Source organism: Cetorhinus maximus, chromosome 11 (genome assembly GCF_964194155.1).
Source record: "Cetorhinus maximus chromosome 11, sCetMax3.hap1.1, whole genome shotgun sequence".
Lineage (NCBI taxonomy): Eukaryota > Metazoa > Chordata > Chondrichthyes > Lamniformes > Cetorhinidae > Cetorhinus > Cetorhinus maximus.
This window is the reverse complement of record NC_135889.1, coordinates 44,062,089-44,087,195: the sequence shown is the minus strand read 5'-3', so window position 1 is coordinate 44,087,195 and position 25,107 is coordinate 44,062,089. Positions and strand designations below refer to the sequence as shown.

The 25,107-nt window shown below is 40.0% G+C and overlaps 2 protein-coding genes across 3 annotated transcripts in view; one reads left to right on the top strand and one right to left on the bottom strand.

The window, feature by feature from the left end:
• LOC144686541 (glutaminase kidney isoform, mitochondrial-like) overlaps nucleotides 1–10,829 on the top strand; it is a 106,168-nt gene extending 95,339 nt beyond the window's left edge. The window contains exons 15-18 of the mRNA XM_078551863.1: nucleotides 4,264–4,325; nucleotides 7,081–7,157; nucleotides 7,255–7,318; nucleotides 8,190–10,829. Of these exons, the coding sequence (XP_078407989.1) occupies nucleotides 4,264–4,325; nucleotides 7,081–7,157; nucleotides 7,255–7,318; nucleotides 8,190–8,343 (357 nt within the window). The 3' untranslated portion in view covers nucleotides 8,344–10,829. The remainder of the gene's footprint in view (nucleotides 1–4,263; nucleotides 4,326–7,080; nucleotides 7,158–7,254; nucleotides 7,319–8,189) is intronic.
• A 3,273-nt stretch (nucleotides 10,830–14,102) lies between these two features.
• LOC144686539 (signal transducer and activator of transcription 1-alpha/beta-like) overlaps nucleotides 14,103–25,107 on the bottom strand; it is a 50,212-nt gene continuing 39,207 nt past the window's right edge. For both annotated transcript variants that reach the window (XM_078551860.1, XM_078551861.1), the window contains exons 22-24: nucleotides 25,000–25,075; nucleotides 20,070–20,172; nucleotides 14,103–16,200 (exon numbers count right to left, since the gene is read on the bottom strand). In XM_078551860.1, the coding sequence (XP_078407986.1) occupies nucleotides 16,177–16,200; nucleotides 20,070–20,172; nucleotides 25,000–25,075 (203 nt within the window). In that variant the 3' untranslated portion in view covers nucleotides 14,103–16,176. The remainder of the gene's footprint in view (nucleotides 16,201–20,069; nucleotides 20,173–24,999; nucleotides 25,076–25,107) is intronic.

Below are 25,107 nucleotides of genomic sequence, written 5' to 3'. Positions count from 1 at the left end.
AATGTGGACTCCTGGCCTCCTCCCCCTTCTGTTCCTCCCTTCCTCCTCAGAGGAGGTGCCTCCAGTGAAGAGCACAACTCCCATTCCCAAGCTGAGGTAAGGCTTCCAGAAACCTGCAGACCCCAAAAAGGATCTTCACTGACGAGTGCTGACCTGAAGGTTGAGAGTCCTGTCCCAGCAGCTGCTATGAGTTTTGAAGTATTTCTGCTTTCACAGGCAAGTATCAGTAACTTTCCAAATTAAATATCTGACTGAGCACATTCGTGACCCCACTGACCCCTCTTATCCCGCCCGTGGATGAGGTTTATACAAATGTGTCCTACCCGCCTGCCCACTGCGCCCGTGTGTCGACCTGAGGATCGCACAGGCCCCGAAAAATCAGCGTCAATTGGTGCCTCAAGGGCCTTAAGTGGCCCATTAATTAATCACGGCACACCGAAATATCACGATGGTGTGCCGTGATGTCGGGACACTTGCCCGATGTCACTGCGCATCATTTTACGCATTGGCGCTTGGGGCCTGCCCCTGAGGAATTTTGTGTGGTGCAGAAATCTATCACAATGGGGGATAGATGAGAACTGTAGGGGGAGTGATTAAGTAAGTATAGTTCTTTTGTGTTCTTTAAGTTTAAAAATAAATGGGCAATGGGAACTCCCCCCCCCGCCCCCGAAAATTGTACCTCCCCCTCCGGCCCCCCCTAACCTTTCTCCCCAATAGTGATATTGTCACTGGACTAGCATTCTAGAGACCCAGGGTAATGCTCTGGGGACCTAGGTTCAAATCCCACCACGGCAGATGGTGAAATTTGAATTCAATAAAAATCTGGAATTAAAAGTCTGATGATGACCACGAAATCATTGTCAATTGTCATAAAAACCCATTAGTTTTACTAATGTTCTTTAGGGAAGAAAATCTGCTGATCCTACCTGGTCTGGCTCCAGACCCACAGCAATGTGGTTGCCTCTTAAAAATGCCCTCTTAACGAGGGCAATTAGGGATGAGCAATTAATGCTGGCCTAGCCAGCGACGCCCACATCCCATGAACAAATAAAAATGTAAATGTATGGCTTCTGATGCTGTCTGACTGTCTGGTTAAAGTTTGTGCTATTGCTTTAACAATGGCTCAAATGTAGTAGCTGCACTCCAAGATGTATCTGTCGAGTGGCAAGTCTCAATTTGGTACTTCCAGAAGGTTTTCATTCCTGAGTCTGCACGTACAGAATGGCTTTCGGAGCTGGTTTTACTGGGGCGTAATTGTAAGTAATGTGGTTTGACATCCAAAGTGAGTGGCCAGGAGCTCAGAAAAACATGAGTATTTGTGTACCATATATATAAAATAAATAGAATAAGGTGATAATGGGAAGAGTAAAATATTTAAATCTTAGTAGTGAGTGTTAATCATCATAAATCTACTTGATAGGCTAATTAGCTTCTTTGTTCATTTAATACTAGAGTTTGTTTTAGCAGCCCAGTGCATGGCAGAAAACTTAATGATCGCAGGAGTCATCCAGAGCTCGAAGGTTAGTCATTGGATATGAGAAAAATGGAGAGAGCTTTAGAGCAGGAGTGAAAGGATGCTACTCTGTCTCCTACAAGTATAGAAGGTAAACAGATTGTAAAGTAGGGAAGGGAACAAACCATCAGTCATGAATCCAAGACAGAGAATACCATTGCGGCATTCACTTATTGTTTCACAGGATTCCACGTAGTGGTTGTTTTGCAATTGCAGGTACATTAGGTTACCTAACTTTCTTTTTGATACTCATAAGTTAAGTCGTTAGTGTTAATGTACCCAATACCATAAAATCGCTGGAAACACCACCACATTCTGATCCTGCAGTGGTTCAGCTTCTTTACATAAATGACTCTTTTTACAGTTTTTGGTTTCTTTATCCAGGTCTGAAGGACTGAAACATCAAAACATTAAAATTTCCTGCTGTGAAAATGCCCAGTTAAGGAAAATAAAAACCCTTTAAGCTGAAGGGTGGGCTTGTATGGTGTTTGATTGGTCTGACAACTAATTCTTCGTGAATTGTTTTAACTTTTTTTAACTTAACTGGTTAACCAATGGTTAGCATACTTGACGTACATAATGTAAGGGTGGAGCAGATGACAAGAATGGCATGTTGACCTTTATTGCAAGGGGATTGAAGCACAAGAACAAATAAATCTTCCTACAGGGCTTTGGTGAGATCACGACTGGAGTACTGTGCACAGTTTTGGTCTCCAGATCTAAGGAAGGACATATTTACATTGTAAGTGGTACAGCGAATGTTCACTATCTTGGATCTTGGGATAAGATGTTCAGCCTATCATGAGAGGCTGAGTAAATTGGGCCTAAACTCTCTGGAGATTAAACAATGTCAACAATCTCATTGAAACAGACAAGATTCTGAAGGGGCTTGACAGGGTAGAAGTTGTTTCCACTGAGAATCTAGAACTAGGGGGCATAGTCTCAGGATAAGGGGTCAATCATTTGGGACTGAGTTGAAGAGGAATGTCTTCACTCTAATAATGCTCCATCGTTGAGTATATGCAAAAGAAAGATTTTTGGTGTCTCGGAATGGAGGGATATGGAGAGCAGAAGGAAAGTGGAGTTGAGGCAGAAGATTAGGATTGATCATTTTGAATGATGGAGCAGGCTTGAGGGGCTCTTTTGTCTACTCCTACTATTTCTTATGTTTTTATGTATCAGCTTGATGTCAGCACAAAGCTATAATCATAAATTGACTGTTAATTTTGCTAGCATTGTTTCTTATTAAACCCAAAGCTGCAGCTGTTGCTGTCACAGAGCATCCATGATCTTTTGATGCCTATCAATACTATTGTGGTAGTATTCCACATATTTCTTGCTTCACGTTAATCCATTTCTCTGTCAGATCAAGTTTCACAGCAGGCTTTTAGCTTCCATCCTGGAGCTCAGTTCTGATTGAACTGATTGACTTTATTAAAGCTGCCCATTTGTTTTAGTTTCTTATGTTTATTAATTTTGTTATAATACAATGGTATTTGACAAAAAAAATGGCTGATAAGTCATAACTTAGAGTTTGGGAGAGAAAATCCACGCCCAAGTCAGAAAATGAGGAAAAAGACCAGGATAATATATGGGCAGTATGGGGACAGTTACAGATAAGAGATTTCTGTACATAAATCCATGTAGCATAAGAAATGAAAACAAGTGAATTAGATGGGCAAATTCAGCTTAAAGGGTATGATGCAATAGCTATTACTGACCGATGGCTACAACTTGACCATGAATGCATGCTAAATATTCCGAGCTGTAGGATTTATAAAAAGGACAAGGAAGTTGAGAAAGAAGAGGATGTAGCAATATTGATAAAAGCACAATTACCACAGTCGAAAGAAGGGATTTTAGCAAGACTGAGCAGGCAACAGAAACAGTATGGGTAGAATTAAGGATCAGCATTGGATACAAGGCAATTCTGTAGGAATTGCCTACAGATCCTCTGATAGAAATGGTCTATTGGGGATGTATAAATACAGAGATCCAAAAAACAATGTAGTTATTATGGGAAATTTTATTTTTCAGAGAGATTGGGAGAAGCTAAAGTAGTAAAGACGATAAACTTTTATAGCACGTTTTAAAACCAATATAGGAATAGGGCGTATTGGTTTAGTGTTGGGTAACAAAGCAGAATTAGTTAACGATCTGGCGATAAGGGAGCATCTTGCAAATAGTGATCATAATATGATTGAGTTTGATATTAGATTTGAGGGGGAGATTCACAAATCAAGGTTTTAAACTTAAGTAAGATAAACTTTGAAAGGATGAGAAACGAATTGATAGCAGTAAATGAAGTTGAAGTACGCATCAGTGGTGATACCGTTGAATGGTAGAACAGTCTTCAGGGGCTGAATGTTCTATTCCTGTTTCCATGTATCTAGATCCTCAAAGTAGCATAAGAAATAAAACAAGTGAAATAGATGGACAAATGCAGCTTAAAGGGTATGATGTAATAGCTATTACTGAGATGGCTATAACTTGAGCATGATCAGGTGCTAATGTAAATAGCTGTGGCCCTAGCAGTGATCCTTGCGGCACTCCACTAGTTATAGCCTGCCAACTTGAAAATGTTCCGTTTATCCTTACTCGCTCAAAAATATGTGGCAGAAACTGACGTGAGGCATTTTTGCTTACTCTTTTCCCCACAATCTTCAAAGTTTTTAATTGTCATATTTGCTTCCACAACTGGTTATACATATGAATAAAAACAGGATCTGCCTTTTCTTGTGTGTTTTTAGGTGAAGTCAGTAATCAATCTTCTTTTTGCTGCATATACTGGAGATGTGTCTGCACTCAGAAGGTAAGATTTTCTAAGGAATTTGTTGTCACAAGTGAGTCTACATGTGTTTAGTCAAGTAGAAATGGTACATGGATCTTTTGTGTATGCAAATATTTTCATAGAATAACCTGGGTATTGGTATGCTTTTGTCTGTTTGATACAGGCGCAGATCCTAGATGTTTTCACTACCAATAGTAGACAGGAAACTGCAGACAATGAAAAGCCCACAAGTTCCATCTGTAACTAGTGGATTCTGCTCCTGCCCAGCCTTCCCTGTGTGCATTGCTATTCTCGGCTGGGAATTTGTTGAGAGCAGAAAAGGGTTTTAAGAAATTGCTGACAGTTATTATTATCATTACCCAAGAGCTATTATAAAACCCAATCTTTTATGATAATCTTTGGGTCATTAAATGATACTGCTGAGCGGCAGAACCAGAACTGCATTAAGTCCACTGATTCGAGTAGATTAAAAGAATTTAGAGCAGACATTGAGTTTCATTTGCTATAACAATAAATGCTATCTGTAAATGGCTGCAGTACTGTCTGCCTATTGAGGTCACGAATTATGAGTGAAAATTTAAGCTGTGAATTGGATGCCATTTTGGATAATTGTGGTATTTGCTAGTGTTTGTGACAAAGCTATTTTCTTAAGCACTATATGAGTCTAATGAGCTATTAATGTACCAAAAGCAATGTAAACCCTGTCGTCTCCAGTGTTTTCTTTCCAAGTTAAATGCCATTAGTTGAAATCTTTGATTTATTGGTGTATCCATTTGTTTTTTAAATGGCTCATAACTGATAAAAGAAAATGTTCATTGTACGTCACATACTGACTTTTCAGCTCCTAACCTACTGCAGTGTCTTTTTTATCTCTTAATGTTGGATTATATTGTGTTGTATTTACAAAAGATGCTGACATCTAACAGTAATATAAAGGGACTGCAGCTCTTTTGGGTTTGGTGTATATTTTGTATATTGATATTTCAGTTGCTTTTAGGCTTCATTTAAACTCAATGTTTGTGTAGTAGTCCAGTAATTCTTAAATTATTTGAGATTTTTGAGATTCCAAACACAGGCATCAAGAAAGCAAATGGCAGGGCACTTGAAATACATCAGGGAGGAATATAATACAATGTCACCAGACCAAACTTTCTTAAAATTAAAGAAACTGAACAAATACAGACTGCAACTGGCCCCATATAAATTTACTTCTAATGCATGAGACTATTGACATCTTTTTGCTGTTTACACTGCTGATGTGGGCTGTGTCCTATTTCCTGTGGTTAAACAAGCAGTCTTGTCTCAAACACTGCTGCATAAGTTCATAGGAGGAAGTGGATCATGTGTGCAACTTTAAAATAAGCTTTGCTTCTCCTGAAACGTTCAATAGTATTTTGAAAACAAGCCTACTTTGCTGCAGTTCTTTGATTCAGTTGTATTTCCAAAAACGTTTAGACACACTAATGTAGTTGTGCAGCTTGAACTTTCCTTGTACTTTAATTTGCCAAGTATGGAGGGTACATGCAATACTTTGGGGCAGAATGTCTCTCTGACCAGTGGTAGTCAACATAAGCCTGAGGGGCAACTTGTGGCCAGTAGCACATCTGCCACTCCATGTCTGTGGGCTTGAATTAATAGACTGACCATTCTAGGTGGCATGTTTTTATAAAAAAAAAATCTGTAAAAAAAAACATTTTTAAATACGTACGTGGTGTTGCTTTTTTCTTTTGAAGATTAGGCTGTTAAAGACACAACCAAAAAAAAGTGGCCACCCCTATCTCACAAGGACACAGACATTAACTTGGTCTTATTAGCTCTTCCACACTGACCAAGTGTAAACAATTATATTAATGAATGGTCACTTGCAAAAGTGACTAACCTGGAAAACAAGTAGGGATTTAGGTTCCACAGATTTTAACACCTTGGGCTGAATTTTGCCGTCGGCCAGCAGGGGGCGGGGCCCGCTCATCGACGCGTAAAATGGAACGAGATGACATCGGGCGGAATCCCGACGTCATCCCGCCCCATTTAAATTTTCAGGAAGGCAGGCCCACAGCAAAATCAGCTGTGGGTCCGCCGACCTGTCAATGGCCAATTGAGGCCATTGACAGGATCATTTAAACAATTAAAGGACCTCCCCGTCCAACCTTAAGGTTGGCGGGCAGGCCAGGAGCCCTGGCGGCAAATAGATAAAACATGAAACCTCATCCGATGGGATGAGGTTTCATGCAGAGTTTCAAAAATTTTAATAGTTATTATGTAAATTATTAACATGTCCCATCTCATGTGACACTGTCACATGATGGGGACATGTTAGGGAATTTTTTTTTTCTATTAATATTTTTCAACGTGGAAGCGATCCCCCTGAGGCTGCACTTAGCCTCAGGGAGGTGTGCGCTTGCGCGAAAGAGTGCACTCTCGCTTTTGGGGAATCCCCCCCCCCCTGCACTGGAAGTGCATTCCCGCCGGACGTCACGCTGGGCGGGCCTTAATTGGCCCACCCACGTAAAATGGCGGCGGGGCCCGCTTCTCCGGCGGGGATTGGCTCCCTGCCCGCCAGAGATTGGGTCGGGCCCACCTGCCCGACAGGCAGAAAATTCTGCCCCTTGTATTTTTGCATCTAGTTGCACATAAAGTCTATATATAAAAAAAGGCTTAAAATTTTAAATAAGGTGATTTTAGTTGTGTATACATGGAAAAATAAGACCTTTTTTAATGTAACTATCTTGGTCCTCATAAGGAATTGTCAAAAACAGCTACCTACCTTTTGTTCCAGATTTGCTTTGTCTGCCATGGACATGGAGCAAAGGGACTATGACTCACGAACAGCACTGCATGTAGCAGCTGCAGAAGGTAAGATTTAACTTGTAGAGATAGCCTGGTTCTTTATTACAGTGAGGAAAGCACTTGTCATATGGTTCAGAAGTAACCGCTGTATTTTGATTTGTAGGGCACGTGGAAGTGGTTCATTTTTTGTTAGAAGCATGTAAAGTAAATCCATTCCCTAAAGACAGGTGAGTTGATTGTACTATAACAGTATTTAATTTCAAACAGCTTGCCTAAAAAGTTGCACAAAAATTGTGCAAAGACTGGCCTATAGATTATCACATCACTTATTTGATAATGTTCATGATGAAACACTTCTAGCAATAATGTCTGCATTAATTCTAGAGCTACATTAATGTATTTCCTGTAATTAAAACATGTATTTTCTTCAAAGCATGTAATTGTTTTTATTCTTTTATTTATTTTCTAAGTGCTTCTAAAGGCAACATGCAGCAAACGTCCTTATAGGGATTTTTAGAATAATCATTGAGAAATACAGCTCAACACTAAATGTTGTAAAATGTGAAGACAGATGATAAATGCTTTTAATTTTCAAAAGTGAACTTTTGAGGATGACCTAAATCTGGGACGTATATCGTAATGAAAAGGAAATTGTCATAATGATAGATGATTCTGCATATGAGTAATTTGTTCTTTCAGGTGTGTATTATGGGGCTCGACAGGATAGATGCAGGAAGAATGTTTCCCCTGGCTGGCGTTTCTAGAACCAGGGACACAGTCTCAGAAAAGGGCCAAGATGAGGAATTTCTTCACTCAGAGGGTGGTAAATCTTTGGAATTCTCTGCCCCAAAGGGCTGAGGAGGCTCATTCGTTGAGTATGTTCGGGACTGAGATTGATGGGTTTCTACATATTAAAAACATCAAGGAATATGGGGATAGTGCAGGAAAATGATGTTGAAGTAGATGATCAGCCATGATCTCATTGAATGGCGGAGCGGCCTCAATGGGCTGAATGGCCTACTCCTGCTCTTATTTTTATGTTCTTAGAACCAGTTAAACAATAAGAATCTGTTATTTGTTTTTCTTTAATGACTTTAGGTGGGGCAACACACCAGTGGATGAGGCAATTCACTTTGGTCACCATGATATTGTAACAATCCTTCAGGAATACCAGAGCAAATATATGCCCACAGAGGACTCAAACAATGGAAAAGAAAAACCCTCCAAAGAGAACCTAGACAGCATGGTATAGTCCTCCTATGTCAAACTGTAATTTTGTTCTGAACTACCAAAACTAAACTGAAGTTTGAGTGACATTTGTAAAAGTGTTGTATTTTTGGCAAGTAATTACTCTGGTGTTTTAGACTTGGAACTTTTTGATGTAGTCTTAGAAAATAATAGGCCTAGGCAAAATAAAAAGGTTTGCCAGTGTTCAGTTTAGGGCCCAAGGTCTGACTCTGGATCTTGATGATATGCACTGAGTTAAATGCCTATTTAAAAAAAGGCAGGATAATCTCAGCACAACTTGTGAATTTTAAGGTTCTGTATGGCCTTCTAATCGATATAAAATTGCCATGGAGTCCTGGATGATATGAATAGTGGTAATCGAGTTAAATCGGTCAGACACCTGGCCATAAACACTGGAAAATATTCAGCTTTAGAAAACCTGTAAGGAAATTATAGTTGTTGTGTTCTGTAAGTAACTGTTGGAAGCATCCCTGTAAAATGTGAATATTAATGTGGTCAGTATTCGAATTTTGTCCAAATGTTTTATGAATGGAGTCGTCTTTACTTGCCCCTTTGAATAGTCTACTGTTTCAATTGTGTAAAAGTGTTGCAGTGAATCAACAAATAATGGTTCATATTTGTTTACTAGTATTTGTTAAAACAAATCCAATATTAGTATCATGGCCAAGAAATATATATGTCCAGATTTTGGTAAGGGTTATTACATAAGTATTAGCCCTATTAACACAGTATTATAAGTGTTCCCTGAGGTAGATTGATTATTGCTTTGACATTTTCCTATTTATTATATTTTCATAATTTTAACTTTTAAAAATATTGTTTCATTTGGTACTGACATATTCTTTTACCTGCCTCTCATTAAGGTCCACTAAACTAAAGAGTCTTCATGTTTCATTACTGGTAAATGTTTGTAAGTAAAGGAATGCAAATGATTCAGTGACAAAAACATTGCCATCTATCAAGTTCAAACAATACTTTCTCAGAAATATGAATACGTTCCAGGTTTATCCTGAATTATTGGGAAGATTGGAATAAATATTCTTGAAAAAACCACTGACAGATACATAAATAACTATTATGAGGTATCAGGTTTATAATCAAAATCTTTTTTTATTCTTAGTTTTGTTTGAACCCACTTCAATTTAAGAGATTATTTATGCTGCTGACATTTAGTTTTTTTAAAAATTCATTAACAACACAAGATTTTGACTTTTTCTTGTGTTGGATTTGATCCATACTCCATATACCACAGGCTGGGATTTGAATATTTTCTACAATTTAATTCATTGGGTCATGTTAACGATCTCTGCACTACTTGAAAGCACAATGTTGTATCGGACTGCTACGTGTGATAAAGGCGTAAGCTAATTGGTCAGTTCACATCATAAGGATTTTCTGGAAATGCAGTTAACTGTTTTTTGCAAAAGTCTTTATTATGCAATAGTTTAAAATATAAAACAAACAGAAAAAAGGCATTTTTAACCCTCTAAGCCTGCTGTTTTCACAGACCATGTGCAATGATTTGTCCAACCCATTTAATTTCTGAAGCAACACCTTGATCTCTAAAGATAATAGAGCAAAACTAGAATGTTTCCCATCCTTACTTCTATTAGGAAATTTGGCCTGTTTTTTTTTCTACTGAAGAACTTGATAAAGTGTACGGCTAGTGATGCAGGATGCTGCTCGTGCTGTGGAACTGTATATTTGGACCTTGAAATTTCCAAAAGTGAAAATGCATTTGGCTTCCACATATTCTGAAATATTTCTGAATTACTAACCCATTTACAGGGTTCAAGAAAGCGTGTTTTGTATGAATCATTTGTATTTGTGTAGGATGCCAGTATAATACTAGCATTTGATGCATAGTGTTTGTGCTGAAAGACCTGAACTGCCTAAGCTTGCTTGGTGCACTTGTCTGTGTATGTGCATGCTTAGGATTTTAGAAAGATTGCAGCATTTCAGCATATTTTTGTTGGTTTGAATTTGTTTTAAGGTATAAATTTCTATCTATTGCTGTAATTGCAGTGTAGGCATTGCTGCACTGCAATAAGTATATTTCCAATAATTGTAGATGTCATTGATATAGCAGCCAAACCAGCCTGCTCATGCTTCAGTCTTGCTCAGTGTGGGGTAGGACTGCCCCCTGCTTATAGTTAAACCAATGTCCAGATTGTGACTGTAATTGTGTTTCTCAACATTGTAACATGACTGCCTGTCCAGGCATGGCAAATTGATGATGTTTAATGTACTTGCTAACAGCAATCTATTTTTCAGTGCGTTGCTCCATATTTCAATCTGAAATGTTATTTTTGAAGTGTTGCTGGCAATGCAATGGTATTTATCTAAAAGATAGAGGCAAATCAGGTGTGTTAAATACACAATAAATAAAATTTGGAAAGGCTTGTATTCCTATTTTTAATGTACACAAAATGTAGTAGTCATTTACAAAATAAATTGAAACTGCCAAGCTGAAGTTGTTCCAAAAGGAAATCGTTTTCCATAATTATTACTTTATCAGTTATTGTTAATGGCCTTACTGGGTAGTGTTGCCAGTTACAATCTGGAGTGCATGCTGTAGTAAAACCTGTAATGGAGATTTGTTTCAAAAACAGAGCACACATCCTTATCTTCCCTTCAAAATATCTCTGGGAGATGGCTCCACTGGTGCCTCCAATATAATTGTGCAAAAGTCATGCTTTTTTACATTTGTGAACCTAGGCAATGTCAGCAGATTATTCTGCCGTGAATAGTAATTTCAACTAGAGACCATAAGACGTAGGAGCAGAAGTAGGCCATTTGGCCCATCGCGTCTACTCCGCCATTCAATGAGATATTCGCTGATCTGATGATCCTCAACTCCACCTTCCTGCCTTTTCCCCATAACCCTTGATTCCCTTACTGATTAAAAATCTGTCTATCTCAGTCTTGAATATACTTAATGACCCAGCCTCTACAGCCCTCTGTGGTAAAGAATTCCACAGATTAACAACCCTCTGAGAGAAGAAATTCTCTCACTCTGAGATTATGGCCTCTGGTCCTAGACTCTCCCACAAGGGCAAACAACCAGTCAGAATCTACCCTGTCAAGCCCCCTAAAAATCTTATGTTTCAATAAGATCGCCTCCCATTCTTCTCAATTCCAATGAGTGCAGGCCCAACCTAGTCAACCTCTCCTCATAAGAAAATTCCTCCATACCCAGGATTGACCTAGTGAACCTTTTCTGAACTGTCTCCAATGTCAGTACATCTTTCCTTAGATAAGGGGACCAAAACTGTTCACAGTATTCTAGGTCTGGTCTAACTAGTGCCTTGTATAGTTTTAACAAGACTTCCCTGTTTTTATACTCCATTCCCTTTGAAATAAAGGCTAACATTTCATTTGCCTTTCTTATTACCTGCTGAACCTGTATGCTAGCTTTTTGGGATTCATGCACGAGGACCCCCAAATCCCTCTGTGCTGCAGCTTTCTTCAGTCTTTCTCCATTTAAGTAATATTCAGCTCCTCTATTCTCCCTGCCAAAGTGCATAACCTCACATTTTCCTACATTACATTCCATCTGCCAAGTTTTTGCCCACTCACCCGACTTGCTGTCTTTTTCTTGCTCTGTGTTGTATTTGTTTTAAAATGCTAGAATGTTGCTTTATTGCCTTTGAATATTGAAACGATAGGAACTTGTAAGCTCCCTGCTGTGAAATTTTGCACTAGTGTTTTTCCCTCAACACCAACATTTACACTCAATCCTGCATGAGACAGACAAAAACAAAAAAAAAACAGAAAATGCTGGAAATACTCACAGGTTGTGGCAGCTTCTGTGGAGGGAGCATAGTTAATGTTTCAAATCTATGACCTTTCATCAGAACTGGGAAAAATTAGAGGTGTAACAGGTTTTGAGCAAGGAGCGGCTGGGGCAAGGACAAAAACAAAGCTGGTGATAGTACGAAAGTCAGGAGACATTGATAGAACAGTTAGTCTTCCTGGGCCAAAGAGAATGGCAATGGGGCAAGAAAATAAGCAAAAAAACAGAAGACGTACCTATAGCGGGTGTACTGCTGACTGAAAGAAAGAAAGATGAAACAAGCTAAGAACAGGAAACAATATGGAGCAGAGATTATGGTCTGAAATTTTTGAACTCAATGTTGAGTCCAGAAGGCTGTGAAGTGCCTAATTGAAAGATGAGGTGCTAATCCTCAAGCCTGCGTTGAGCTTCATTGGAACACTGCAGCAGGCTGAGGACAGAGTTGTCAGTGTGAGAGCAAGGTGGAGAATTAAAATGCCAGGTCACTGGAAGCTTGATCGTGCTTGTGGACTCAACAGAGGTGTTCTGCAAAGCGGTCACCCAATCTCTGTCTGTTCTGCCCAGTGTAGAGACAACCATATTTTGAGCAGCAATTACATTACACTAGATTGAAAGAAATACATGTAAGTTACTACTTCACCCGGAAAGGAGTGTTTGGGGCCTTGGATGGTGAGGAGCTTAAAGGACAGGCGTGTTACATTTTCTGCATTTGCATGGAAAGATGCTGGGGGAAGGAAACGGGTATTGGGGGTAACTGAAGTGAACCAGGCTATCACGGAGGGAAGGGTCCCTTCGGAATGATGAAAGGAGAGGGGAAGATGTGTTTGATGATGGCATCACTCTGAAGACGGTGGAAAATGATGGAGGCTGGTGGGGTGAAGGTAGAGATTAGGGGGACCCTTATCTTGGTTCTGGGAAGGAGGGGAAGGGGTGAGAGCGGAAGTGTGGGAAATGTGAACACAGTTGAGGTCCCTGTCAATCCTCGGTTGACAAAGACATCTTTAAAGTACTATTGTGGAAGGTTGCATCATCAGAACAGATGTGATGGAAACTGAGGAACTGGGGGAATGGCATGGAATCCTTACAGAAAGTAGGGTATGAGTAAGTATAGTAAAGGTAGCTGTGGGTGTCAATGGGACCATGTGAAATAGTTTTTAAAAAACTGCTCAGTCGATTTCACCAATGATCATCTTTCACTTACGCAGACAAGATCTTCACTGAGGAGCCTGCTTTCACAGGCCTATGAATGGTAAAATTGAAGCATTCAGCTACATCGAAGCTAAAGACATTGCCCACGTGCATCAACAATATCTCTTTTTCTCCCTTCATGCTGTGGCTGGATAAGATGGATATTACACCATGCATTACAAAGCTGATCATCCGGCATAATGTTCTAAGTACTAACATTACAACCCCAGATGCTGGCAGTAACATGGTAATATGATCCGCGCTTTCTGCTGTTCCATCTACTATGGTGTCAGGCTGCATATATCTGGAATGCTGAAACCTTAGCGGCTGATTTTCCATCTAATACCAAACAACTGTTTGGAATTGTAATAATTCTTCATTTCACATTCCCCCCCCACATTTGGCTCAAGTAAACCCTAATTTGCATATTTCTTGGGAAAATAGTGTATCAAGTATGAAAATGTCACAGCTTTAGACTGTACCTCTTTTACTCCTATGCCCTCTAAAGGGCAGGAGCTGTTCCAGCTCATTCTTTCCCAGCTAAAGATTCATTGCTTTCTTGAATGATTGCAGGCCCTACTAGAGTTGGCTAGATTTGAAGAACACAAAATCTCCTGTTAATTTACCCAGTCAGTCTGGGGTTTGGTTTAATCAGTGTGCTTTGTCTAGTAGTTTAGTGTCAGTGCTGAACCAAAAGGATTATTTGAAATCACTTGGTTATAATGTTGGATTGGATTGAAAATGAATCCCTTAGACACTCTGTATGCTTTATTGATTAATGATTTATTGAGTATATGGATAATGAATGGCAGTAAACAAAATGACTCTTGTGGAAAAGGATAAAATGTCCTTTCACATTCAAACCAATAATAGTGACAGTTTATTTTAAACTATTCTCACCTGTTTGCTTGTGGCATAGGATTTTGTATCCATTATCACCTAGATAATTGAGAGCCAATCAGAGCTTTTTGAATTTGTCTCCTGGTGCCACCGAGCCTCAAAGTACTCCCCAGTATCATATGCCATGCTTTATTATCACTTTACAAACATAAATTTACATTACCAAGTCTTGGCAAAGTGCAGTAGGCAGCCAATGCAAGTCATCAATTTGCAGTAGAGTTTGAGCCTTTTCCGTACAAGTATTTTGGTGCTGCTTCAAATCTCTGAAGAAAAATATGGAATGAAGAGGAATTTTCTTGTCATTCCATTTATGTGGAACTTTTAATGTAGGGAAAGACACTTCACAAGAGCATAATCAGTCCAGGAGATATTCAGACAGGTGATGCAAAGCTTGGGTAAAAAGATGTGTTAAGGAGGGCTTTAAAGGAAAAGGGCAGGAGTAGGTGGGAAATTTAGAGCTAAGGACCTGGATGGCTAAGGGCACAAATCCAGCAGTTGAAATAGGGAATGCACAAGATTTCCGATTTGGAGGAAGCGAAGAGTGTTGAAGGTGGCTATAAAGAGGCAAAAGGGCATGAAAGATCAGAACACAAGGCTAAGAATTTTTAAATTGTGTTGGAGGACCAGGAACTAATCTAGATCAGCAAACACAAGGATGATGGATGTGTGACTTGGTGTGGGTTACAATATGAGTAGTAGAGTTTTGTATGAGCTTGAATTTATGGAGGTTGGGAGCTGGGAAGCTAGGCAGGAGAGCACTGGAAAAATTAAGTCTGGAAGTCACAAAAGTAAGAATGAGATTTTCAGTAGCAGACAAACAGGCAGGATGTCAATGAGTGATATTGCAGAGAAGTGCTATTTGGCGGTCTTGATGATGGAGACAATATGGGATCAGAAGCTCAGCTCAGGGTCAAATTAGGATGCTGGGGTTTTTAAACAGACTCGTTCACTCCAACAGTGGCAAGTGTGAGAGATGGAATCGGTGAAGGAATGGAGTTTGTAGCAGGAGCCAAAGACAATGAACTTAGTCTTCCTAATGTTTGATTGGAGGAAATTTAGCATATCCAAGACTGGATATATTAGCAGTAAAAGGTGGCATCAGCTTACACATGGAACCTGATTTCACTTTAGATGATAGAGTTGCAATGACTTGCTGAGAAATATGCTTGAGGGACTTTACATGTAATGGTGTGGAGTGAGAAAAACTTTTGCAGGATGTTCTCTGGAGAGAGTGAAGAAAAGATGGGCATTAATTTTAGAGGTGACAAGTTCAAGGACTTGAGAGGAAAGAGGTTGGGGCAATTGTTTGCAAGGATATAGGGATCAAGGTATTTTGAGGACAAGTTGATGGTTGATTTGAAAGGGAGGGAGATGGTAGTTGAGGAAGTGGAAAGGTTAGCATTCTCAACTAGCATGGGTGCCAGGACAATGGATTGGTAGTTGGCATAGGGAACTTTTAAACTTGCAGTTTGAATGTGTAATGGGTTAAAACGCACCTACTGTTAGAGCAGGGGATGTTCAACAATGAAACTGATGACCAGGAAGAGAGAGGGCAAAGGATGACAATGGGCAACCCAGGATAAAGCTATGGAGTGCAGGAGTTTATAAGGAGCTGCTAACCCAAGAGCCATCTTCAAGTCTTGAAAACAAGTGTAATTTGATATGTTTACTTTGGAAAACATTCACATCTAATTGAACAGCCAAATTTAATGGTTATGGTTAGTATTTCACAATTCAAGCAAATCATACGTTTGGAGAATACTTGCATTTTTGTAACTAAAACATTACAGACAGTAACTATTTTATTCTTGAAACATTTATACCAAAAATGTGTCACTATTTACAATGCAACAGGATCAGTTTTGGACTTTTAGCAATTTCCAAACTCCAAATGTCGTCCTAAAATTGCAGATGTTACAGCTTGTAGATCATAGGTATGAAGGGCATTCTTGGTTAAGTTGGATAGGCTGAGCACATCTTGTTTTAAAAGAAAAACACAAAAGGATGATTAGTGGAGATTCAAATATTAAAATGGCTCACTGATATCAAAAAAGAAGATTTTTTGAAACATTATTCCACAAAACAAATCCCTTTTAAAAGTATTTACAAAGATTCTCTATATGCCCTTCAATAGTAGATCCAGACTAGAACTAGCGCATCTATTAGAAATTCATGTATCAACTGTCTGAAGAAATAATTTTTTTTACATTCATTTACGGGATGTGGGCTTCACTGGCTTGGCCACTATTTATTGCCCATCCCTAATTGCCCTTGAAAAAGTGGTGGTGAGCTGCCTCCTTGAAGCACTGCAGTCCACGTGATGTAGGTACACCCACAGTGCTGTTAGGGAGGGAATTCCAAGATTTTGACCCAGTGACAGTGAAGGAACGGCGAACTATTTTCAAGTCAGGATGGTTAGTTGCTTGGAGGGGAACTTGCAAGTGGTGGTGTTTCCATGAGCCTGCTGCCCTTGTCCTTCTAGATGTAGTGGTCGTGGGTTTGGGAGGTGCTGTCTAAGAAACCTTGGTGAGTTCCTGCAGTGCATCTTGTAGATGGTACACACTGCTGCTACTTTATGTCGGTGGTGAAGGGAGTGAATGTTTGTGGATGGGGGTGCCAATCAAGTGGGCAGCATTGCCCTGCATGCTGTCAAACTTAGTGTTGTTGGAGCTGCACTCATCCAGGCAAATGGAGAGTATTCCATCACACTCCTGACTTGTGCCTTGTAGATGGTAAACAGACTTTGAGGAGTCAGGAGGTGAGTTACTCGCCACAGGATTTCTAGCCTGACCTGCTTTTGCAGCCACAGTATTTGTTTGGCTAATCTAGTTCAGTTTCTGGTCAGTGGTGGTGATGGTGGGGGGGGTTCAACGATGGTAATGCCAATGAATGTCAAGAGGTGGTTAGATTCTCTCTTGTTGGAGATGGTCATTGCCTGGCACTTGTGTAGCGTGAATGTTACTTGCCATTTGTCAGCCCAAGCCTGGATATTGTCCTGGTCTTGCTGCGTTTGGACGTGGACTGCTTCAGTACTTGAAGAGTCGTGAATGGTGCTGAACATTGTGCAATCATCAGCAAACATCCCCACTTTTGACCTTGTGACAGAAAGAAGGTCATTGAAGGTCACTGAAGATGAAGCTGAAGCAGCTGAAGATGGCTGGGCTGAGGACACTACTTTGAGGAACTCCTGCAGTGATGTCCTGGAACTGAGATGATTGACCTCCAACAACTATAACCATCTTCCTTTGTGCTAGGTATGACTCCAACCAGTGGAGAGTTTTTCCCCCGATTCTTATTGAGTCCAGTTTTGCTAGGGCTCCTTGCCATGTCACACTTGGTTGAATGCTACCTGGATGTTAAGGGCAGTCATTCTCGCCTCACCTCTGGAGTTCAGCTCTTTTGTCCATGTTTGAACCAAGGCTGTAATGAGGTCAGAAGCTGAGTGACCCTGGCGGAACCCAAGCTGAGTGTCAGTGAGCAAGTTATTGCTAAGCAACTGCTGCTTGAGAGCGCTGTTGATGACCCCTTCCATCACTTTACTGATGGGGCGGTAATCGACTGGGTTGGATTTGTCCTGTTTTTTTTCAACAGGGCATACCTGGACAATTTGCTGGGTAGATGCCAGTGTTGTAGCTGTACTGGAACAGCTTGGCTAAGGACGTGGCAAGTTCTGGAGCACAAGACTTCAGTCAGGGCCCATAGCCTTTTAAGTGTCCAGTGCCTTCAGCCATTTCTTGATATCACGTGGAGTGAATCGAATTGGCTGAAGACTGGCAACTGTGACGCTGGGGACCTCTGGAGGAGGCAGAGATGGATCATCCACTTGGCATTTCTAGCTGAAGATTATAGCAAGTGCTTCAGCCTCATCTTTTGTGCTGGGCCCCTCCATCATTGAGAATGGGGATATTTGTGGAACCTCCTCTACCAATGAGGTGCTTAATTGTCCACCACCATTCATGACTGGATATGGCAGGACTGCAAGAGCTTAGATCTGATCTGTTGGTGGTGGAATCACTTAGCTCTATCAGTTCCTGCTTATGCCATTTGGCACGCAAGTAGTCCTGTGTTATAACTGGACTGGAGTCCTCAGAACGGAGGTAAGCTCACAAGAGCTAGTAGGTCAGACACCAGGGTGCCTAATCAGGAGCCATGCCCACCCCCAGGAGCCCACGGAGATTACCAGGGTATACCTGACAGCCCACCCACATGGCCTGTCCCCACTTCCCCGCGGATTAGAATACCATCAGTAGCAGGCTGATGCCTTTAATTGGCTACTTAAAGACCTCAATGGACCTCCGCCAGGAAGGCCAGCCTTGACCTTGCTGACTCCAGATGTAAATCAGGAAGGCCGGGGGCGAGTGGGGCAAGGCGGCATTAAATTCCGCACATGGTGTTTACAGCATAGAAACAGGCCACTTAGCTCAACTGGTCTAGCTTGACATTTATACTCGACACAAACCTCTTCCCACCCCATTTCATTTAATTCTAGCAGCATATCCGTCTATTCCTTTCTTCCTCATGCTTATCTAGCTTCCTCTTAAATGTATCCATGCCACTTGCCTTAACTCCTCCTTGTCAGAGAGTTCCACATTCCAACCACTGTGTAAAGAAGTTTCTCCTGAATTCCCTATTTATCTTATATTTTTAGCTCCTAGATTTGGTCTTCCTACAAATGGAAACATCTCATCTATGTTTATCCAGTCAAACCCTTTCAATCTTAAAATGCCTATCAATCACCCCTCAAAGATAACAATGTCCTGATGTAGAGCATAGACTATGGGTAATTTGAATATTTCAACCATAAATATCAAAGCTTTGAGAGATCACAACACTTCTATTGATTAATATCAAACACTTTTAAAATTGGTAACGTCTGACAAAAGAAAAACTTTTTTATGCATTGCATTCCTCATTACAAGCCTCTTCAGTGTTAGTAATAGATCCATAAAGGAAAAGAATGGCAAGGTCTCAGGTGATTACCTGTCCTTCATGCAAGTACGTGGCCTCTGCTCAGAATGAGCAGAGCAGGTCAGAGATTCACTGGGGTGGGGTGGGGGGGAGGGGCGGGGGGAAAGAGAGGAATTATTCATCTGTCCCAACACCCTGTGCTGTTAACACCCTGCAACACCAACCCATTGCACACTCAGCTTCACAAATCAAGAGAGCGTTCGTATTTTATAAAGCTACAAAATAATCTGCAGAGGTCTTGCTTGACTAACTAACAAGACTATAAGGTCTCATGACAAAGTCCAAATAGAACATAAGTGTTAATTTTGATGTCACCCCATTTAGCTTTCACAAAAAAAAACTAAGTTGCAGAATATGAACTTAAAGCCACAAAAGACAAATAGCGATTTAGCTTCTTCAGTCACCTGAAACAGTGACCATGGTTTAAGATTGATTTTTTGTGGGAGGGGGGAACACGTTGGGGGAAGATGCACGGCAACTTTGATTTCTCAGGTTTTGCATCTTTTGTAGGTTAGCATGTATGTACACCATTTAATTAAAATTAGACTCCTAAAAAGAAGGCAAGTTTGTGGTAGTAAGAGCAGGAGAGAGGTAATGCTTCAATATTCATACAACACTTGAGGGGGAAAAATGTTAATTAGTCTGAATAGAATTAATTTTATCCTTGAGTCACTAACTGCTTAATTTCACTGGGGAAAAAAATCACTAAGTTTTTCTATTGATTCTTCATCCCATTGCCCTATTTTCCAACCTACAAGATAGATATAAAATGTTATACTTTCAAATTAACTTAATTTAACTTGATAATGGAGCAGATTCAATGGGTTTTATCCTGGCTTTTAACCAAAAATCTTAAGCACACAGATTCTAAAACTTACCACTGTGTCAATTTCTGATGGACTTAGGTGGCGCTCCAACTCACCAAAATCTTCCACAGACATAGGTAGAAGATTTTCTGTTGACTGCAGTCTAGAGGGGTGACTGAAAACAACAACACAGATAATGATTTATAATCAGTATTATTCAAAGGTGCATTTGAGAGGAAGGAAAGGAATAGGTTGCGTTTATATTGTGCCTTTCACAACCTCAAAGCATCCCAAAATACGTTACGGCCAAAAAAGTACTTAATTGAACTGTAGTTACAGTTGCAACATGGAGTAACGCAGCAGTCAATTTACATACAGCAAAGTCACAATAAAAGCAGTGAGATAAATGACTAGAAAATCTGTTTGTGATCTTAGAGGGATTAATATTGACCAAAAGAGCAGCAGAAACTCTCCTGCTATTTTTCAAAACGTGCCCAGAGATTTTTTTACCACCACATCTAATCTGAAAGATGGGTCCTCTGACAGTACAGCATGTTCTCAGTACTTCACTGCAATGCCAGCCTAGATTATATGCTCAAGGTCCTAGAGTTGGACATGAACCTATATCCTACTGAATTAGAGGCATGAATGCTACCATGGAGCTCCAGCTAAAGGTACGTTGAAGTTGTTGAGTTCAGAGTTTTTATTCTCAGGTGTGCTTTGCCGATGACTGCTGTAAATTTCACACTTTGAGTCTATTTTTAACTCAAATTATTAGTTTGTTAGGGGAATGGAAAAAGTGGATTACTTTACACTGCAGGAGTTGAACAGAGTTATAGAATGCCTACAGAAGAGGTGGCCATTTGGCCCATCATGTCTGTGCCAACTTTCTGCAATAGCAACTCACCTAGTCCCACTTCCCCACCTTATCCCCATTGCCCAAGATTTTTCTTTTCAAATAATTATTCAACTCTCTTGAAGGCCTTGATCAAATTTGCCTCTACCACACTCGCTAGCCGTGCATTTCAGATCCTAACCACTTGCTGTGTAACCAAGTTATTCCTCATGTCACTGTTGCTTTTTGCTAATCACCTTTGTTCACTGGTTCTCGATCCTTCCTCCCTATCTATTCTGTCCAGACCCCTCATGATTTTGAACAATTCTATCAAATCTCCTCTTATCCAGGAACAGGCTCAACCTCTCCAATCTTATCCATGCAGTTGAAGTTCCTCATCCCTGGAACCATTCTTGTGAATCTTCTCTCCAGTGTCTCTAATGCCTTCACATCCTTCTAAAATGTCGTGCCCAGAACAGGACAAAATACTCCAGCTGAGACTGAACCAACGTTTTATAAAGCTTTATCATAACTTCCTTGCTCTTGTACTCTATGCCCCTATTTATAAAGCCCAGAATCCTGTACGCTTCATTAAACACTTTCAATCTGCCCTGCGACCTTCAATGATTGTGCTTCAATCATGGTCTTTGAAAGTGCATACCACTTCATCTCTGTCAAATTAGTTTCTCCTGCTCTCTGTTCTAAATCTTTTTATATTTACGGGGTCAATTAGAAGAGTAAGTGATTGGTCAGCATATGAAAGCCACAGTGACTGACTGCAAAACGAAGAAAGAAAATCACCTTCATGAAGTAAACACTTAGAAAAAATACAACAGTATCTGTATGTATGAATGCATCATCCCATCTCCTCCTGTTCCTTTCTGGTTGTTGTCATTCAAAACAAGCATCAACTTCAGTATCTTTTTGCCAACTTTCTTACCTCAGTACCTGCTTCTCTCCTGGTACAGAATCCAATATGTTTACCTAACAGCAGAAATTCTTGCCACTGCACCACCCACCTCAACCCCCCAGCCTGCTCTCAATTCAATCCCAGGCCTTACAGCTACAAGATTAAATAGTCAGTAAATGCGAATGGCAAATGTCAACTAGAGCACGGGATCACCAGCTACAGACTTTTAATTCAAAATTTTTTTAAAATCAAATTTAAAATAAAATGGAACATCAAAATATGGTATAAACCAAAACAGTAGTAAACTCCTCTTTTCTAATGCTCCTGTGCTTTAGAAATTTGGTGAGGTGTTTTACTTAAATACCAAACTGCCTTTTTAATGAAATAATTTGGTAAATCTGTTCAAGGTCTCCATCCCAATTATTCTTCTGTTACAAGACCACCCACTTCTTCCTCTGACCTCGCCTAACTCTGCCGCTGCCTCAGGTCATCATCAGCTCAAACCCCCATCCACATTTTTATGACCTCTATATTGGACTGCTCCAATGCACTGCTGGCTGATCTCCCATATTCTACCCTCTGTAAACGTGAGGCCACCCAAAATTCTGCTGTGTCCGAACTTGCACCAAATCCCGTTCACCCATCACCCGTGTTGATGGGTGGCTTCCTACATTGGCTTCCGGTCAAACAAGGTCTTGATTTTAAAATTCTCATCCTCATTTTCAAATCCCTCCATGGACTTCACCCTCTCTATCTCTGTAATCTCCTCCAACACCACAACTGTCAAGAGACACCTGCATTCTTCTAATTCTGGCCATTAGAGCATTTGTGTTTTTAATCGTTGTACCATTCATGGCCGCACCTTCAGCTGCCTGGGTCCTAAGCTCTGGAATTGCCCCTCAAAACCCGTCCATCTTTCTACCTTGCTCTTTCTACTTTAAATCACTCTTTAAAACAAACCCACAATATCTCATGTGGCTCAGTGTCATTTTGTTTTATAATCTCCCGGTAAAGCAAGTTGGGCCATTTCTATTGCGTTAAAGGTTTTATATAAATAGTTGTTGTTTAACCAGCTGAGTCACTGAAAATCCTAATAATTATCAATCTCAATAATTGAGTTCAAATGCATGGAGGAAAAATATCAACTCTTTATACGAAAATATCACTGTTGCTGCAAACTTATTATTTCAACCAGATATACAAAAAATACTTTAGTTGTAACTGACTTTTAGCTGTAGCAGAACTAGTCCTGCCCCTGCTATATAGAACTTTATAAAAAGTTAAGAATATTCAGTCAGTTCATTGAGGATAGCACCACCTACAGTTGAAGGGTAGAATGGGTCAAGGCCTAAGTTTTGTTACTAGATTTTAATTGTAGGAAGTACAATGACTGAAAGAATGCAGGATCTTGCAGTACATATATTTCTAAACTTCCGCTCTGTCTTCCTCTTCCCTAAACCAAGGATTCCCCTCCACTGTCAATGACAGGCCCACGTACTGCAAGGTCCTGCATTCTTTCAGTCATTGTACTCCCGTTCTGTTGAAGAGTCATACGGACTCGAAACGTTGACTGTGTTCCTCTCTGCAGGTGCTGCCAGACCTGCTGAGTTTTTCCAGGTATTTTTATTTTTGTTTTGGATTTCCAGCATTCGCAGTTTTTTGCTTTTAACAAAACTTAGGCTTTGACCCATTCTAATCCTTCAACTGTAGGTGTTGCTATCTTCAAATGAACTGACTGACCACATCTGCTCCATTTCACCCACTTCTGCCTTTACACTCCCAGACCATGATAAGGCTCCCTTGTCCTCACTTTCCACACCACCTGCCTCTATGTTCAATGAATCGTCCTCCAGTGCAATGCCACTAGCAAACATACCTTCCCTTCCCATCCCAGCATTCCAAAGGGTCCATTCCCTCTCCAACACCCTGGTCTATTCTTCCATCACCTGCTCTCATTCCCACATAACCTTCTGTGAAAGCATAGAAGATGTGAAACCTGCCCTTTCACCTCCTGCCTTCCCACCGTCCAGGGCTGCAAACATTCCTAACAGATGAAAGTGATTTAATTGTACTTTTCAATTTAGTATACTGTATTCTCTGCTAACAAAGTGGTCTCCTCTACATTGAGGCAACCAAATGCTAAATGACTGATCGTTTTGCTAAACATCCCCGTTCAGTCCACAAGCTTGATCCGGAGCTTCCACGTACTTGCTATCTTAGTTCTCAACCCGTCTTCACCCTCCTACACTGTTCTAATGAAGCTTAAAAGCTTGGGGAACAGCATCTCATCTTATTGATTAGGTATTTGACAGCCTTCTGGATGCAACACTGATTTCAAGAACTTCAAGTCGCGTTATCGCTTCCATTTTATTTGGATTGATATTGTTGATAATTATTCTGCTATTGCCATTTACAGCTCCACACGACCCATTTTTTTTGCCCTATTAGCACCCTATCTTTCCCCGTCTCTAAACAGTTTTGAAATCTTCTAATCTCCAACTCTTCCAGTTCTGATAAAAAGTTACCGACTTGAAACTTTAATTCTGTAACTCTTTTCACAACTACTTTGTCTTTGAGCGTTTGCAGTATTTTCTGCTTTTTATTTCACTGATTTTACTCATGCTGGCAAAAGTGTGTAAAAAATACAAAACACCAAAAGGGGACTTAAAATGGTAGATCAGTAAAAATTATACAATGCACTGCTTATTTTTAGGTGTACTTTGAAAACATTCTGCACTGACATATAGTGACTCATTAGAACTAAACTACCATTAGTTAGTGTGCTTTAAAGTATTAATATCTATTGGAAAGCTAAATATTTAACTATATCCACTACTCACTGGTGGTAATGTACTTTCAACTACTGATTACTTCAGACAATTATGCTTTTTTTTTGCAAGGGTACCATCATACTTGGTAGAGTGCAACAAAGATAGATGCACAAGTTTTAAAGAATCTTGGTATGTATTGGGAAAAGATAATTTGCATCCATTCAATTAAAAACTTCACTTTCTTTGATATTCATTACTTCACTCTAAATTACCCACAAAGATCAAGCTTAAAAGTTAAACAACCACCATCTGATTTTTCTAAAAAAAAGTTTGCAGGTCCATCATTTCTAGTTCATTTTGTTTTGTTCCAAGGACTCTTAATTAGTATGATTTGTCTATAAAAAAGATAATGAACAAAATATACTCATTACCTGCATTAAAACAATTTAAGACGGAAAGGGAAAAGATTTACAAAAGGTAACTTACACCTCAGACACTGAGATTAGTTCAGTCTTTATATAACCACTGGTCTTGGAGTCATCTACATCCATAGGCTCTGCAGCTAAAAGAGAAAAGAACCAAGAATCTTAAGTT